General features: G+C 57.2%; 1 protein-coding gene across 1 annotated transcript in view; it reads left to right on the top strand.

The window, feature by feature from the left end:
- Positions 1–494: 494 nt before the first annotated feature.
- The window catches only part of CNTFR (ciliary neurotrophic factor receptor), a 30593-nt gene continuing 13508 nt past the window's right edge, over positions 495–17579 (top strand). Inside the window, exons 1-2 of the mRNA XM_008141961.3 lie at positions 495–548; positions 13132–13216. Coding sequence (XP_008140183.2) covers positions 13132–13216 — 85 coding nt within the window. The 5' untranslated portion in view covers positions 495–548. The remainder of the gene's footprint in view (positions 549–13131; positions 13217–17579) is intronic.

Genomic DNA, 17579 nt, shown 5'->3' with positions numbered 1-17579 from the left:
GCTCAATAAACCAGAGTGGTGGCGAGGCAGAGGAAGAGGATGGTAAGATGGTGAGTGTGTATGCCCTGCCGGCGGCCACGTGTCTCTGTGTGAGTACGCATGTGAGAATGTGTGTGATAGGGAGGTACTTATGCCTGTGAACTGGTTGTGTGGAGATTTTGGGGTGTCTGGGTGAATATGAGAGTGTATATCTATCTGTCTGTGGTGTCAGCCACTAGCTTCTGGCCTCCCTCTGTCCCCGTGGTTCAGAACCTAAAGTCAGCAAGGGGTGCCAGACGGACTTGGGGCTACTCCCAGCTTTTCTTCTTCTGGATGCTTCTGCTGCCTGCCCGAGTCTCCCCTTCTTACAGTGGGGCTGTGAGTATAGAACAGACTCTGAGTTGGACTGAGGCCTGTGGCTCCTCTGTGACCTCTGATCTGTGCCCTTTGCCCTTCTAGAATTCAGCCTTGTCACTTCATCCGCCCCCTTGGTTTTGGAAGTCTCAGGAAGAGTTGGGTCCGGAGGAGGAGGACATTGATGTGCTCGGTGTGTGGCCGGTGGTGAAGAGGTATGTGCTGGGGACCCAGGGGAGGAGGTCAGTCTCGGGGCATCGGGCAGATATGGTAGGTGGAGCTGTAGGTCAGGGGGACGCCAGTGCAGGAGGGCCTGAGATCCCTTTCTTCTTTTCCTCCGTCTTCTTCCTCCCGAGGCCTTTCATGCTCTCATCACAGGACTGAAAAGGGGGAGAGACTTACCCACAATCACACAGGCGAGAGCGCAGCCCGTACAGAAAACTGGGTTCTGCATGAGGGGACTGAATCCCGGATGTGGGAGTATGTTTTTGTCTCATTGTCAGGCTCCCTCTCTGCCCCCAAAGCATCTCTCTGGCTTGATTAGGGAAGCAGCTGGGTTTGGAGGAGATGGAATGGGGGTGGGGTGGGGGGGGTCAGAAAGTCTAAAATATTCTGGGGCCAGCCATAGGGCTTGGGTCTAACTCTTCCCGCCTTTCATTCAATCCAGGCGAGGCCCCTGGATTGGCAGCCCGGGGGTGGGGTTGTCCAAGGAATTGAGGCACTGGAGCGGAACGGACGGGCCTATTGTCCAAAACCCGCCAGAAGCCCACAAAGGCCAGCCGGGCTTTTCATCTCAGCTCCCAAACAGACTGGCCATTTTCCCGGCTCGGCTCGGGAGTGGCGGGGACTGGCCCCTCAGAACTAGGGCTGGGGTGCTGTTCAGTGTGGGGTGAGGTATCCCAGACACATGGCCGTTAAAGAGACTTAAAATGGAGCTGGGGTTCTGAACAGGAGGAAGGGAGGCTCCAGAGGGCTGTAGAGAGGTAAGCTTCCATCTTCACTGTTCCCCAGAGGACCCAAGGACATGGAGTGGGGTGTCTGAGAGAAGTTCAGATTTATTAATAGCTAATAAATATTTATAGGGGACACACCTGGGAGGAGTCTGATGGCTTGTTGGGAAAGTGAGCTACTGAGCTGTGAGGGCACATAATCCACCCCCCCACCCCCCACCCCCCCTTAGACTGGGAACACCTTAGGGAGCTGGAACAGGAGGTGGAGAACGCAGGCTAGTGGTCAGGCAAGAGAATGGGCTTCCTGCAGCAGGAGGGATTGAAGCCAGACAGTAGAAAGGACTTCCTGCCAGTGAACAGTAGCACCGATGCCCTGACCCTGTCCCCAGGGATCCCAGAGGATTACAAAGAGCAGGGGAGCTGGAGAACACCCCTGGGGGTGGGGGTGGGGGGTAAGGCTGAGGCAGCTTCTGTGAAGGCTGAGGAGGCTGGGAGGAGGACTTGGCAGTTCTGTCCACCCTCCCCCCGGCAGCACCTCCAGCTCCACGTTAAAAACGGCGTTTTAATTTAACAAAGTGGATGAAAAACTGTTTTTGGAAATAAAAGATATCTGCTGTCTCCCAGGCTGGACTCAGCCCTTGCAGAGAGCCTCTCTCTGGGTTTCTCCCACCACCAGTGGCTCCTTTCCTCTCTCTGTCTCTGTCTCTATTTAGTTTTTTCATTTCTGCTCCTGGGCCCCCTGGCTTTCCTTGGGCCTCCCAACACCCATCTCCCCCATTTTAGCCTCTGTGGGCATCTCATCCCCAGGTGCATATCTCCATGTCTCTGCATCTCCTTCTGTCTTTCTCCCAGTCTCTCTCTTCTGGAGCTTGTCTCCCCCCTGATTTGTCTCTGTCTCCCTGCCTGTCTCAATCTCTCTCCCTTCCCCCCTTTCCTTTCTCCCCCAACCCCTGCTCTAAATGGGTCTATTTAAAACACCCGACGCTGCCAAGTCAGAAAAGCGTCTCCTGATAAAGCGCATTAGGCAGAGGGAGGGAGGAGGGGGGAGGAGGGAGCAGCAGGCGGACGGATTGATCCAAGCCCGTAACCCCATTAATCAGGCATCGTGGATCCCCCTCCCTCCCCCAGCTTCAGCCCCTTCAGAGCTAAAAGCCCCTGAAATATTTATCACCCCTCCCCCATGGGGACGAGGGGAGGGGTGTGTGGCCCTTGGTGTGAGCATCCCCAGCTGCTCTCCCCCCCCCTCCCCGTGTGTATATGCACATGTGTGCATGTGCTCATGTCTGCACGCCTGGGTGTGCACACCTGACAGGCCCAGGGGCCAGCTGCCTTCTAGGCACCCCCAACATGGTTCCCTGGGCAGCCCCTGGAGACCCTAGAGTCTGGCTGGGCTCCTGCCCTGCCTGAAAGGTTGGGCATGCAGAATAGGGAGACTTCAGGGTCAGGTGGGGGTCCTCATGCCCCCCCCCCCAAATTGTTGTAGGACTGGGTAGCATTGCACTGTCCTTCTCAGGTGAGCTTGGGGTTCAGCGCTCAGATTCCCCCACATTTCCGGTGTGAGAAGTAACTTGGGGAATAGAATTGGGGACTCCATGCTTCTGGATGCACGAAGGGAACTTGAAAGGCTAGTGGAAGTCCCCCCTTTATCCTCAGAGGGCGGGAATATGAGGCGAGGTGGTTTGGGGGTCTCCCGTTACCCTAAAAAATGCAGGGAGGTGACGTGGGCCTGGGAGGGGTCCTACCATCACCCCAGAGAGTAAGAAGGCGGCCACGCCGGCACTGATGTGGAACTGGGTCCCACGTTCAGGGCTTACCGATTCCCCTGGCAGCAGAGGTCAGTCCTGAGACAGGCAGGGGTCTGCCCGAGTTGGCCCCCGTCAGCCTCGCCTTGGGCGGGGTCCCGGAGGCCCCCCGCTGCCCCTGGGTTCGATCAGGGGCCCCCCAGCCCGGATCCGGGAGGGTCCCTTCCCCCTCCCATCTCCCCGCATCAAGTGCCACATCTCCTCCTGACTCAGACAATTAGATTCAAAGGATGACCTCACTGCCTGCCGTCCCTCACTCGCTCACTCCGCTCGCTGGGCTCGCTCGCCCGTTCGCTCGCGGCGCGCTCCTTCCCCCTCCTCCCGGCCCGCTCGCCGCCCCGCTGGCTCGCTCGCAGCTCGGCGTGGCCCCTCGCCCGCCCGCCCGCCCGCCCGCCCGCCGGGACTCTCGGGAGGGGGGCGGCTTCTGCCTCCCGGGCCGCTCGGGCCCCAGCCCCGAGCCCGGGGGCCCGATGCCCGCGGGGGGCCGGGCGGACCCCGGGAGCGCCGGAGGCACCGACGGGGCGTCTGCGCGGGGACACAGGTCAGGGGCCGCGCGGCCACAGGGCCACGGAGCTGGTCACCTCGGCTGCCGCCGCCGAGACGCCCCCGCCCGCGCCTGCCAGCCAGCCCGCCTCGGCGCTTCCCGCTCCTTTCCCGGCCCCCGCCCCCCGCGGCTGCTCCCCGCGCTCCCCCTGCCAAGCTGTCTCTCTTCTCTCCGCTTTCTCCCCCCAGCGCCCCCCTGCCTCCCTCCGCAGCCGGTGGGAGGGACCGGGACTTCCTGAGGTCTCAGGGATGGGGCCGGGGGCCGCCGGCTGCAGCCGGCCCAGGCCTCGGAGGAGGGGGCTCCGACTGTGTCCCTTGGCCTGGGGGAGGGGACCACCACCTGGGTGGGAAGGGGGCTACTGAGGGAGAGGCCCGGGGTGGGGGGGTGACATCTAGACCGAGGGTTGAGCTCCTGATACCTTTCTTTTCTCACGGCCTGCGGGCCTCTTGCCCGGCTTCATCTGTTCCCACCTCCTGGCTCACTTTAGTCCCCACTGCCTGGCTTCATTTGGCCCCCGCAGCCCGTGTTCTTTTGGGCCCCGTCACCTGGTTTACCCTGAGACCCTGCTGCCCGCCTGCTTTTGTTCCTCCTGCCTGCTTTCCACAGGTCTCTGTCACCTATGGGATTGCCCTGCCTTTTTTCCTGAGGTCCCGCTGCCAGGTGTTTGCTCCCCTGCCTGGTTTCCATGGAGCCCTCTCAGGCTCCCTGTAGGATGGGGATTCAGGGTCCAAGCTATGCCTGGAGTGGCAAGTGGTGAGGATGTCATCAGCGTTTCCAGTGGTTCCCTGGTTGGGGCCTGGCCAGCACAGCCTAGATTCCATTCTGCCTGGACAGCCAGCCACATGGTGTCCTTTCTTGTCATGGGGGGGGTGGGGGGTGGGGGGGACGGGAGGCAGGGTCCAAGGACATTTTAGGATTCTTGTCCTCAGTGTTACTTAGAGGAGTAGGGGAGTACCAGCTTGGCCAGTGCCATCCCCATCTCTCTTTGGGCCTGACAGTGATGACAGTGCTTTGGCTGGGGATTGAGGTTGAGGCCCCATCTCTTTCCCCTTCCTTCCCCTCCTGCAGCCAGGCCTAACATTCCGTGCCCTATAGACAGTTGTGGGCATACAGCTTTTGAAAAATTTGTTGACACGATTACAGATGTCCCCCCCCCCCTTGGTCTCCCCCAGGCCTTGCCATGTTATTGTCTGTGTCCATGGGCTATGCATATATGCACATGTTCTTTGGTTAATCTCTCCCAGTCCCCCCCCCCCCCCCAATCCCCTTCCCTCTGAGATCTGTTTGAAGGGGCCTGGGATCACACAGCCTGTAGCTAGGCTGAGAGCTGCTGCTGATTCTCATCCTAGAGAAGAGGGGGTGAGGAGGGAGACATAGGGGCCTGGGGAGTAAGCTGGTTTCTGGGGTTTTCTGCCTCCTGCTCCTACCAGTGCAACCATCTCTTCACCCAGGGGCTTCTTCCCTCCTCGTGTTTGGCCTGGAGGTGCCCTCACTCCCAGATGCTGGTGAACGTGGGTGGGGTTAGGGGCGGAAGTAGCTGCCTAGGTCAGCGATCTTCAACCGGTGTGCTACGGCACACGGGCGTGCCAAAAAACACCTTCAGACATGCAGTACCTGACTATTTAGTCCGAGGCGCTGACGTTCCCCCCTTAGACCGTCAAATTAAAAAAAAAATAATGACAAAATAGCCAACACAACAATAGCCATCCGGCATGAATGAATCAGAATTATACCTACCGGTATTTCTTTTGTCAGATTGGCAGAAAATAGATATTTTGGAGTTCTGCAGAGTTTTAGTAATTAGTTTCTGTGTGCCATGAGGTGAACTAGGTTGAAAATCGCTGGCCTAGGGAATAATCAGTTATTTCCTTACTTTTCAGGGACCGATGAAGGATTTCCCTTTTCCTTCCTGCCTTAGCTACCCTGAGCTTTACTCTCTCCCCCCAAGTGCCGCCTGGGCAACCCGAGGCCCCAGAATATAGAGTCACTGTTCTGAGTGTGGATCTCTGTTTCCCACTGCCGGCTGGAGGGGTGTGCGAGGCTGGAGGTCACTGGGGTGGGGCGGGGGGCATCTGGAGGTGCAATGGTATCTAAGTGGAAGATCGACTGTTCTGAGTGTGTGATGGTGTCCATATGTGAGAACATCACTGTTCTGAGTAAGCGCATGTGAGAGAGTCTGTGTGTGCGACTGTCATGTGTGTGTGCACGCACACCAGCGTGTATGAGGCTGTGGCAGCGGGTGTCCATGTGGGAGGCCGTAATGTGTGGCCATGATGGTAGACTCTGAGTGCCAGTGTCTGCAAGAGGCTTTCGGGTGTGTGTCTTTAAAAAGCTCTGGCTGTGTGTATGCGGAGGTGGGGACTTTGGGGAGGTCTGCCAGGTGGTCGTGAGAGCCCACGTGCGTGCTGGGACTCCGGGTGAAGTGAGCACTGGGTGCCGTTTGACCCTGAATCGCTGGTGTGTGTGTGAGCATGTGTGTGTGCGTACTCATGCCTGTGTTTACCCATCAGGAACAGATTGCTCTGGCTTCCCCACTGTGAGGAGGGGAGGAAGGGGGAGGAAGGACGGCTTGCTTTTGCCCAGCAGACCAGAAGCTTCCTCAGAGTGTGCGCAGTGTACGTGCATGGTAGGGGGGTAGGGAGAACAGGACACTGTTACACGAAGACAGTCGAAGTTTCTGTCCGCCCCCCCCTACCCCCCATCTTCACTTCACGTGCACTGCCTCCCTAGCCCTCGTGTGTGTGTGTGTGTGTGTGTGTGTGTGTGTGTGTACACACAATCTTACAAACATAGGCTTCTGTGTATGTATTTGAGTGTATCTGAGTATGTGTCTGCACCATAGCAGTGATGGGGCCAGGGGTGCGGCGTAGTGGGAGACGCTGAGGCAAATAGGTCTTTGTTCCAGCCCCGAGATCTGGAAAGCTATTCTGTCCATTCTTCTGTCTTCATGGAAGGCCCTGTAGCCTCCATCCTGCCCCTGCCTCCTTGTCTTTCGAGCCCTCTCCCCATCAGCCAAGAGACGTCTCATTCAGCCCCATGGGGCCTGCCCATCGCCACCTTTCATGGAGTTCGTTCTTCCAGCTGTCCAACCTGCTGCGGCATTCTGTCCCTCCAAGAGGAGCAGTCCCTACTTTCCACAGAATTAACCTGACTGGTGTGTGGGCCTTTTCGAGGTAGAGGGATCCTCCTCATTCTCGTAGAAGCCAGAGGGACTCAGGGCTGGGGTGAGGGGATGGGGGATTTGGTGCTTGTGCCCTCAGGTTCTGTGATGCTGTCCAGAGCTCATGTGCCCAGAGGGAGGATAGGAACTTACCTGTCTCTATCTGCTCCCCATTTCAGAGGCAGGACCAGTTGACTTTTATATATATATTGATTTCAGAGAGGAGGGGAGGGGGAGAGAGAGATAGAAGCATCAATGATGAGAATCATTGATCGGCTGCCTCCTGCACGCCCCCTACTGGGGATCGAGCCCACAACCTGGACATGTGCCCTGACCAGGAATCGAACCATGACCTCCTGGTTCATAAGTTGATGCTCAACCACTGAGCCACACAGGCCTGGCTGGACCAGTTGACTTTTGAGGGAAAAAGCCCAGACCTTTTGCACCTAGAGGGCTGCATAAACGCAGGCCTACATGTATGTGCATCTACAAGCCCATGCCCAGGTGGCCAGGCAGCTCCCATCTGGAGCGGAGCTCCACATTCGGGCACAGGCTGGTGGGATTTGGATTCCCACCTCTTCAGCACACCTCCCAGCTGCCCATCCAGGCTCATCATGGGAGGGCCCCAGGTTTCCCCCACAAAACACCCCCACACACGTGCAGCAGGGCATGCACATGCTGATCTCAGGGTCCCCATGGTGCAAGAGGCTGGGGGTGGGGGGTTTGAGCACTCAGAGTCCAGGCTGCTGCCAAAATCCATCAGAATCTTGTCCCCCCCAGGCCCTCATCTCTGGCTTCGGAGGTCACAACAGCAGGTGCGGATACACCCCCCCTCCAACTCACTCACATTGGGCTGCCTCCTTTTCCACAACCTCAGCCAAGGGCTAGAGCTGGGGGACCACTCCCCCTGCCTCTCTCCTGGCCCCCCCCTCCCACTGGTGCTCAGCTTCTCCTGCCCCCTTCTATGGGGGGGAGGGGAGTCTATGTTTGGGTGGGATCCTTTCCCCTGGGGTTTGCCCCTGGCGTGAGTGGGATGGTGGTAGCCTAGGAAGAGATAAGGCATGAATCCTGAACCCAGACATGGCTTTTTGTCCTATGCTCCTTGGGGTGGGGATACTGAGAGCTGAGAGGAAGGCCAGGTCTGAATTCAGAGCAAAAGGAGAAAGAGCCAGAGACAAGAGACTCAGACGGGAGGGAGCGACGCCACAGGGAGTGGGAGCCTACCCCATGGCCAGCCGCCCCAGCCCAGAAGCTGGCCCCTGACCCGGTCCGCCCCCTCCCTGGTGGGGGGCCTGCAGCCAGCTGCCAGGGGCCAGGCCTCCCTCCATGGCCTCACCCCCGCCCCCAGCCTCTGGACAGCTCAGGCCGCTGCCCCCGCCCCCACCGCCCACGCTGTCCAGGCTGCCTAGGCCTGGTGGGATCTGGGGGCCTCCTGGCCTCAGCCCCTCCTCCCGCTCCTGGAACTTCCCGCCAGCCAGGACTGTCTCTCCCAGGCTCCCCTTCCGCCAGTACTATTCCTCCCTGCCCACCACATCCTTGTCCTCGGTCTCTGCCCCTGCTCTGTCTCTCATTTCCTCTCCATCTCCAAGTGTCTCTCTCTCCCTCACTCCACTCTAATTCCTCTTTAGGTCCGAGGCCTCTAGAAAACCTCTGACCTTTGCATTAGTTCATGCTGTGTCCTGTCCTGAGCTCTTGCCTCATTCAGGACGGGGCCTCTAGGGCTGCTGTGGCGGGGAGTCCAGGCCAGTCAACTTCCTTGGATCTCAATTTCGTGGAGGTACCACATGAGGCCTCCCTGCTCACTCACTGTCCAGGCAGATCGAGCCTATCTGACCATCAGCACACCCACACCATCCAATACCTGGAAGCTCCGAACACAGTCTGTGGCACATCAGCACATACACCGTTAGAGCTGGGTCAGTGGCGCTAGGAACTTCCTATCTTGGGTTTGTATAATCTGACCTGTCTGCTTCTGCAGGGAGGAACAGGGGCTTTCCAAAACTCATCCTTCCCCTTCCTCAGGGTCTGCCTTCAGCTGGGCAGGGGCTGAGGGGGGCGCAGGGCAACTGGGACCTTGCTGGGCCTGGCAATGCTAGAGTAGGCAGATAGGAAGATATGAGCTGGGAGAGGCAGCTGGGGCTTGGAGGAAGTTGTGGGAGATGCAGCAAATTAAAAATACACGATGGAGGTGACAGGCCCCTGTGTGAGAAGGAAAGAGCCCCTGTAGGGTGTGGTCTAACCAGTGGCACAACCCCTGGCGAAGGAGCCTTATAGTTTGAAGATATATTTTTTGAGACATGAGGGAGGGGATGACTTGCTCCATGACTAGGGACGTTCCAGCCTGGGGGTATAAAGCGTCTAAGCTCCCAAATACTGGGGCACTTGGTTATCTCTGGCCAGAGACCACCCCAAACACGGCTGGATCCCACGCCAGACTCAGATCCTAGGTCACCGAGGTTCCTGATCTGGAGTCTGTCGTTGTATCTGTCATTGTCACTGCTGGTGACTGTCAGCCTCCACACGGTGTAGACTATTACTGAGTCTTATTAACATCCCTGTAGCACTGTGAATGTCACCATCATTGTTGTTCTATGTGACTGTCAGTCTCATTGCATTTTTTTATTTTGAGATTCCTGTCACTCGTACTGTGTCAATGTCAGCAGGTATTGCCTTGTATGTTGGTGTCATTGTATGTGACTGTCAACACCTGTGTGTCATTGTCAACTACGTAACTGTGTTATTTATACTGGGTGTTGTTAAATGTGTAATGGTGTCTTTGTGTCACAGTGGGACAGTGACAGTAAGTTGGGGGCCCAGGATTTGTCTCTCTCTCTCTTTTTTTTTTTTAAATCCTCACCAGAGGATATTTTCCCATTGATTTTTAGAGAGAGTGGAAGAGAGAGGGAAAGACAGAGAGAAATATTGATATGAGAGAAACACATCGATTGGTTGCCTCCTACATGCACCCCAACTAGAACCCAGGCCGGGGAGGAAGCTGCAACCGAGGTATGCGCCCTTGACCGGAATTGAACCCGGGATCCTTTGGTCCCCAGGCCGACGCTCTATCCACTGAGCCACACTGGCTAAGGCCCAGGATTTGTCTCTTGACGTGTCACTTGTATGTGTGTATAACGATGACCCTGGGGCTGACAAAGGGTTTGGGCTGCTGGCATTCGGCTCCTTTCTTGCTACTGGTGTGCCCTCTGTTCTCTTCTCATTCTGGGGCTGGGGCTGGGGCTGGGGCTGGAGGCCCGGCTGGCCGCTGAAGTGGTCTGTAGGGAGCCTGGGTCAGTTTGCATGGCCCTTATCTGGGGCTTTGTGGGATTTATTCTCCAGATCTATCCCAGAGCCATGGGTGTGGACTTGGAAAATTCCTGGGAAAGATGCTCTTTGGCCTGGGATGGGTGGCCTGAGGTGAGCGAGGGCAGGGTGGAAGTGTAGCCTGGATGCCTCTGGCCTCAGCTTCCCTACCTGGGAATGGGCCCAGCTGGGACTTTTTGCGGAAAGGAGAAATGAAACTGGCCTGGGGTTTTCTGGGTTTATGGGACAGAGATCCCCTGGGGCCTGGGCTACTGGACCCCCAAAGAGAAGTCCTGCCGTCCCCAGGAAGGCCCTGCTCCTGACGCACGTTGGCCAGGACTGCTGCCCTGACACTGCCCCTCCCACTGGAGGAGCTGGGCAGGTGTGGAGAGATGTTCTAGGGTGGCACAGGGACCCTGCCCGTGTCTCTGTCATCTCTCTCGGTCTGTCTCTCCTTCTGCCCTTGAATCTCTGCCCATCTTCTATTCCCTTCATCTCTCTTTCTAAGTCTTTCCTTCCATTTCTCCCTATTTTGGTCCCTTCTTGTCCCTCTGGGTCTCTGCTCACGTCTTTCCTTCTCTCCCTGCCTCGGTGTTCCCCCCTCCCTTTTCTGGGTACCCCAACCTTGCAGTGTCTGTCTTGGTGCCCCATCCCCCACTCTCTGCAGTGCGCGCTCTCAGCAGCGCCCGTCTCCCATGGCTGCAGCCCCGTTGGCCCAGGGCCCGGCCCTTACAGTAACTCATCGGGCTGATGGAGACGACTTTGATGAAGAAGCCACCCCTCCCCCTGCGGGGATCCAAGTGTGTGTGTGTGTGTGTGTGTGTGTGTGTGTTTGCTTGTATGCATGACACCCATGCTAGGCCCTCTCTTCCCCTTTACGATCCCCCCAAAACTGGGACCAGGAAGGAGCTAGGAGCAGAGGGCCACCCGGTCCCTCTCCTCCCACCCTGTGATCTAATCTCCATCCACTCCGCCTGCCCAGCTGCCTCCCCGTGCCAAGGTTCCTGCTCCATGTGGTGGGCAGTGGGTGGCACTGAGGTGGAGTATTTTCCTGGCTGTGAGGAGAAAGACGGGCAGATGGCAGAGATGGCAGGGGTGAGTCTGAGGGCTACCTGCAAGGGGGGAGGTGGGAACCAGCTCTTGTCTCTCTTTCTCTAGCACCACCTATACATTCTGACAGTTTGGGGTTCGTTTCCTGGCCTCACTACTTGCTGACTGTGACTTTGGCCACCGTCTCCTAGACCTGAGGAGTAACTGAAGATGGGGGAGTGGCTGAGGGTCAGGAGCCAGGCCAAGTGGTAGCTGAGGCACAGCCAAGGCCACATGGGGCCTAGAGAGATGAGCTGCGCCAGGGAGGGGCAGTCAGAGCACCTATGACCGTGGCTGGAGGAAAAGCAGGGCAGATGGGGGACTCGCCTGGTGAAGGGCAAGTCTAGCAACAGGCAGGCAGGCACCCTCTCCCATTAAGGAGCCCCACCCACGGGTTCAGGCTCACACCCACGTTTGTCTCCTCCTGCTTCAGCTGTCTGCAGTGTCTCTGGCAGTATTTCTGACGGTGGCTCTGGCTGTACCTGGCAGTGTGTCCGACTGTGTGTGTGAGTGTCCCTGGCAGTGTTTTGAGCGGTGCGGATACTGGCTGAGCATCTGGCTGTGTCTCTGGTTCTCTCTCTAGCTGTTTTTCTGGGTGTTTGCCTGTTTGTCTCTATCAGTTTCTCTGGTGTTTCTCTGCTTGTGTGTCAGGCGGTTTCTCTGGCCTGGTTTCACACAGTGTCTCTGGCTCTCTGGCTGTGTTGCTGGTGGTTTCTCCGCTTGTACTTCTTGCTCTTTCTCTAGTGCTCTGTTGGCTTGGGTCTGGCTGAGTCTTTTACCCTGTTTCTGGTGGGTCCCTTGGTTATGTATCAGCTGTTCTCTGGCTTTGTCTGATTCTGCCTCCCAGTCTCCCAGGACAACTCCGACTGTGTGGAGTTGCTTCTTTGGGGTTCTGTTTAGCTGTTGTGGGCAGTGTCTCTGGCCAGCGTCGTTGCTGTGTGTCCGGCTGCACCTTTGACAGTGTCTGGCAGTATTCCTCTCTGGGTTTCTACTTCTGTCTAGTTGACAGTCCCCCTTCTCCTCAGTCTGGGTTGGGAGAATCATAGTTGGAGCCATTTCTGCGGGAAATAGTTCTTTCCCTCAGGTGTAGACGCTCTCAGGTGTAAGCGTTTGCTGGGGTGGGACAGCTGGACCCATTCCAGGAAGCAGGACAACAAGTAGAGGGGCCATGGGATTCTTCCTGGGTTCTGGGGACATGTCCTGAGTGTGCTTTATGTACCCACATGGGTGTGTGTCGACACTGATGCACATCTGCTGGGCTGCAGGTCCCCGACTGCTGGGGCATGTGGCTAGGGTGAAGGATGGGCTGAGATCCCTAACAAGGACCTCTATGTGAAAACCTCTCATTCTCCTCTTGATCATTGCTGCACACTAAAGCAAAAGCCACATCTGACCTTCGTCACACTGGACCCGTCTGCTCTGAACTTCCCAGGGCCAGTGGCAAGGCTCACTGGTGGGCAGAGCTGAGGGCTCCTGAGCATCCAGGTTTTGGGCTCTCTCCCCAGGAGCACAGCAAGGGACCTTCCATTCAAGTCAATTTGGAGAAGTATAGACCTCCAGCTAAGTTAAAACATCACCCGTTCATTTTGCGACGTTTATAGCTAATTAGCCAACCTCACCAGTAAAGTTATTATTTTTTTTAAAGAAAAATGGTTCTATAACTCATCCGCAGTTGACTACATCCTGCAGCCAGCAGCCTTAATCAAGCAGCAAACTGCTGTAGATTGCCTTCTACCATCTTAGCAAACTTTTGCGTACAGATGCCAATAATGTTTTCTATTGCTCGAAAGAGGATCCTGAGCCCCATTAAGAAGGGCATTTGGGGTCAAGGTGCCCGGCTCTAGGGCTGGGATTTCCTAGTCTTGCCTGAGAAGTGGGGGGCTCCTAGGAGGTTCCTGCCTGGGCTGATGCTGCCCCTTCCTCCCTTCCTGCTACCCCTGTTTCTCCCGACAGATGGCTGTTCCTGTCCCGTGGGCCTGCTGTGCTGTGCTTGCTGCCGCTACGGCCGTTGTCTACACCCAGAGACACAGTCCTCAGGGTGAGTGCTGGCGGGGGGGGGGGGGGAGGTGAGGGGGGGAGAGTGTTCCCTGCTGACCCTCTCCCAGAGCTGAGGATGAACCTCCCTTGGCAGAGCTGTATGCACTCACCTGAGAGCCACACACTGGCACGTGCTGGCATCATCACCCATGAGCACCCAGAAGGACGTGAGTTATATGACACTGATGTGCAGGGGGACCCACTGATGTTGTATCATAGGCATGGTCCTCCAGTCCCTCCTGGGTAGTCTCATGTTGATGGTATCTCTGGCTTGAGATGATCTGTCCCTCTTCCCACAAGGACGGATGTAGGGTACAGACAGGTGGGATGGAAGTTGGGGGCAGCTAGCGCCAAGGCCCCCGTATAGTATCTGGTGAAATGGAGTCTCCTGGGGCCTTTTGGGACAGGCAGCAGGAGAGAGACAGTGGGCAAGGGACTTTGGAGACAGAGATGGTAGATGGAGAACAAGAAGGGGGAATGGGCAGGGTGACAAGTGGGAGAGGCTGGCACGCTGTTAGGGGACTGGTCAGTCAGCTGGAACAGAATGGCTGGAGGAGGCAGGTATTATTCAGGTGGCACCATTGGCAGCCTCCTGCCCGCCCCCTACCAATGGCCAGTGGGAGCTGCTGGGAAACCGGCGCCCTCTTAGCTTGAACACGGGCCCCTCCACTGCACTTGAGGCAGCACCTCAAAGAGCCACATCAGAACAGGGGCTGATGCCGAAACCGGTTTGGCTCAGTGGATAGAGCGTCAGCCTGCGGACTGAAGGGTCCCAGGTTCGATTCCGGTCAAGGGCATGTACCTTGGTTACGGGCACATCCCCAGTGGGGGGTGTGCAGGAGGCGGCTGATTGATGTTTCTCTCTCATCGATGTTTCTGACTCTCTATCCCTCTCTCTTCCTCTCTGTAAAAAATCAATAAAATATATTAAAAAAAGAAAGAAAGAAAGAAAGAAGGAAAGAACAGGGGCTGCCCTTGAAACTCCTCAAACAAGGCTCCAAGGATGGGGAGCTCCCCTTTTGGAGGTGTCCTGCACCACCCGCCCCAACCCCAACTGGCTTGGGTAGAATCAGAGAAGTGGAGGGCATCTCTGAGGCCCAGGCCAGAGCTCTGCCACCCTCAAGGCTATGGGTTCAGGGAGGGCAGTAGGTCGAGGCTACTGTGGTCTCTTCCCTGTGAGACCAACACTGGATGAGACCCAGAGAGCCCAGCCTGCCCCAGGGCTGCTCCCCAATGGGCAGGGACCAGAGGGACCACCGCCAGTCCAGCCCCTCGACCTCCCGCCTGCTCTGGGCTCCTGTGCCGGCCTGACTTGCCGGGGCCTGCAGCGGTCTCTACCAGTGGCCTGGTCCCTACCCTTTGTATAAAGCAGAGCCACGTGTGACCAAGGCCGCCTCCCTGCACCCGTGTGAGACTGTTCTTGTGTGCTCGGCTGTGTTCTTGTGTGGGAGAGACCGTGTCCCTGTTTGTGTTTCTCTTCGCATCCTTGCGGGCTGGGCCTCGGTGTGACATTGTCTGTGCGTGTGTGGCCCTGCCTTTCGTGGGTCTGTGTCCTTGCGGTTGAGACTGTAGGATAGCCTCTCTCTGTTTCTGCCCGTGTGCTTGTGCCCCTGTTAAGCTGTCTCCCCGTGTGTGAGGCCATGCCCCCACATACAGTATGTATAACCGTGCCTCTCGGGCATGGTGCCCTTCCTGTGCGTGCACGTGATCTTGTATCAGGTGTTACCATCCCTGAAGTGGACACGTCTCTGTGTGGCCTTGACCTTGTGGACTGTTGTCCTGCTGCGTGCGCTTGTTCTTTGTGGTGATTGTCCTCGTCCTGTGTGTGTGGCGATGTGAACTTGCTTAGGGCGCCCAGGGAGACTGTTTCCGGCATGTGGTCCCCATGTGAGCCTGTGTGCGCAGGTGTGAGGGAGCCCTCAGCTCTGTCCCTCTGTGTTCTCTGTGTCCATGACCTCATCCTGTCTCTGTCTCTCATCCTGGCTTCTAACAACCTTTTCACAGCTGATTCCTTTGGAGCATTTGTCACCGCGTCAGGGCCAAGAACCTCATCCTCCCCCTGCTGCTTGATTTAATTTCTGAAATGGACAGCACATCAGTAGGGACACCCATGGGGTGGGAGGAGAGCTGTCCAGAGACAAAGGATTAAATCACTGCCATGTTTGGAGCTGTTGCATGGCTGTGCGTATGGCCATTGCTGTGTTACCGTAGCCGTGTGGCACCGTGTGATTGTCATGTCACGTTGCCCCCCCTCTGCCTCTGCCTTGTGGCCTGTAGTTGTCTTCCGACATGGTCGCTTTTCATTCCTGTCCTGCCCTTACGTCGTTGGTTTGTCATTGTCGTTGGGTTGTGCTTCCGTGCCCTCTGGGAGGGGGACAGGGTGCAGTGAGGAAGTGTTATCCCACTGCCACTGAATGTGTTGTGCTGATGGGTTCCAGTTTCCTCATCTTATAGCTGTACCTGCCCCCCCAGATTAAAGGGCCATCCTGGGTCCATGTTAGTTCTGAGCTGCTGTTGGTCAGTGTTGATGTGTTGCTGCTGGGACCATGATGGCCACTCCCCCTCCCCATCGGTCAGTTTTCAGCCTCCTCCTCAGGCAGCTGGACGCAGAGTCTCTGCTGGGGGGTGGGGTGCAGAGAGAGGGGCTTGGCATGTTTCCTGGAAGCTCCAGGTTTTTGGAAGGGAGGATGGAAGGGGGCTCAATGGCTAGGGCTGGTGGATTTGGGGGGGGGGTGCTCTATGGCTTGAGCCTTGGACACTGGGCCTCTGGTCAGGGGGAGGCCCCCATTCAGTCTCTAGTCCAGCCTCACAGCTGTGGCCTCCAAGGCCCCCAGCCGCCGCCCTTCCGCCCCGTTCATCCTCCGTTCGGCTGGTCCCAGGCCCCACAGACGAATGGTCAGGGCTGGCTGGGTTTCCTGCTTCCCTCTCCTCCGACAGGGCCGGGGAGGCTCAGAGAGGGGCAAGACGGAGACAAGCAGCGGGGGAGAGACCTGGAGCTATGGAGAGACCCCAGCACAGGGAGGCCGACAGAGGCAACAAACAGGGACAGATGTTCCAGCAGCACAGAGAAAAGCAGGACGGGGAGGGGGCTGCGATGGAGGGAAGGGGTGGCTGGTGACATAGGGGGATCCCTACCCCCTGCGGTCCTGGTGGTGTTAACAAGTCTAATTAAGAGGCCACTGGCCCAACTTAATTGGCTCGTTAACAGGAGCTGCCTCTGAAAATTTCCTAACTCAGTGGGGTAGCTCTCTGAGGGGAGACTTGAGCGAGTGTTAACGAGGGATCCCGCAGCCCCCCCACCCAGACTCCTCCCCTTCCCCCCCTTCTTCTTACCCTCACTCCACAGATCTGGCTGAGACCAGGGAAGCATCTGTCCTTCCAGACTTGGGGGGCAGGATGCAGAGAGTAGATTTGCATCTCCCGGCTAGGCTCTCGGTGCCTGTTTCTCTGCTGGTGTCTGTAGATGGGTGTCTGGGACTTCTCTGTCCCACATGCCTCCCCCACCTAGCGCTGCCTCTCGACAGGTGCTCCCTCCCGCCCTTCCACTCCAGTCTCCTGGGCTCTGTCCATCACGCCTGGGTTGCTGAGGCCAGGGCTGGGGTTTGCTTTTGGCTCTGACAGGCCCCTCCTGGGGGCAGGAGAGGAATGGTCAGAGAGCTCCCTCAGTCCCAGCACTCCCCCACCCCCACCCCAAGCAGTTCCTGCCTCATGAAGTTGACAGCTGCCAGGAGTTCCCTAGGGCTCCTGTCCTCCACCCAGCCCATTCTCCCTTCTACTGCTGCCCAAGCCCTGGATGTCTGCTTGGGGGTGGGGAGGTGGGGCTTGTCAGGAAGGCCAGAGGGGGAGAGAGAGAGAAAGGCAAGACAGAAAGAGATAAGGATGGGGAAGAGAAACAGATGGGGAAAGACAGAGAAAGGAGTCCAGGAATGGGGCCCCTCAGCTCCAGCTTGCCTGGGTAGCAGATGTCAGTGACTGGGGCTGGGCCTGTTGGTGGTAAGAGGGTTAGGGTCATGGGGTCAGGAAAATTTTTTAAAGGACCTAGGGACTAGAGGTGAACTGGGTTTTCACTGAGTTCTAAAATACTTCCCAGTACTCTACACAATCTCTCTCTCTCTCTCTCTCTCTCTCTCTCTCTCTCTCTCTCACACACACACACACACACACACACACACACACACACACACAGAAAATCACTCATTCAAACACAGTTTTGGAGACACTCACATACCTGTGCACTTGCCCAGCCTTGGAGACATTCTGCACACCACTCCTCTCCCCAAGACGCTCACGCCGTCAGACCCAGAGCGTCTTGGCCTGGACTCCTCACTCGTGCACATTCACGGGCTCTCACCTGGGCACGGCTG

Source organism: Eptesicus fuscus, chromosome 15 (genome assembly GCF_027574615.1).
Source record: "Eptesicus fuscus isolate TK198812 chromosome 15, DD_ASM_mEF_20220401, whole genome shotgun sequence".
Classification (NCBI taxonomy): Eukaryota; Metazoa; Chordata; class Mammalia; order Chiroptera; family Vespertilionidae; genus Eptesicus; species Eptesicus fuscus.
Note: the sequence above shows the minus strand (reverse complement) of the source record. Positions and strands in the feature narration are given on the sequence as shown.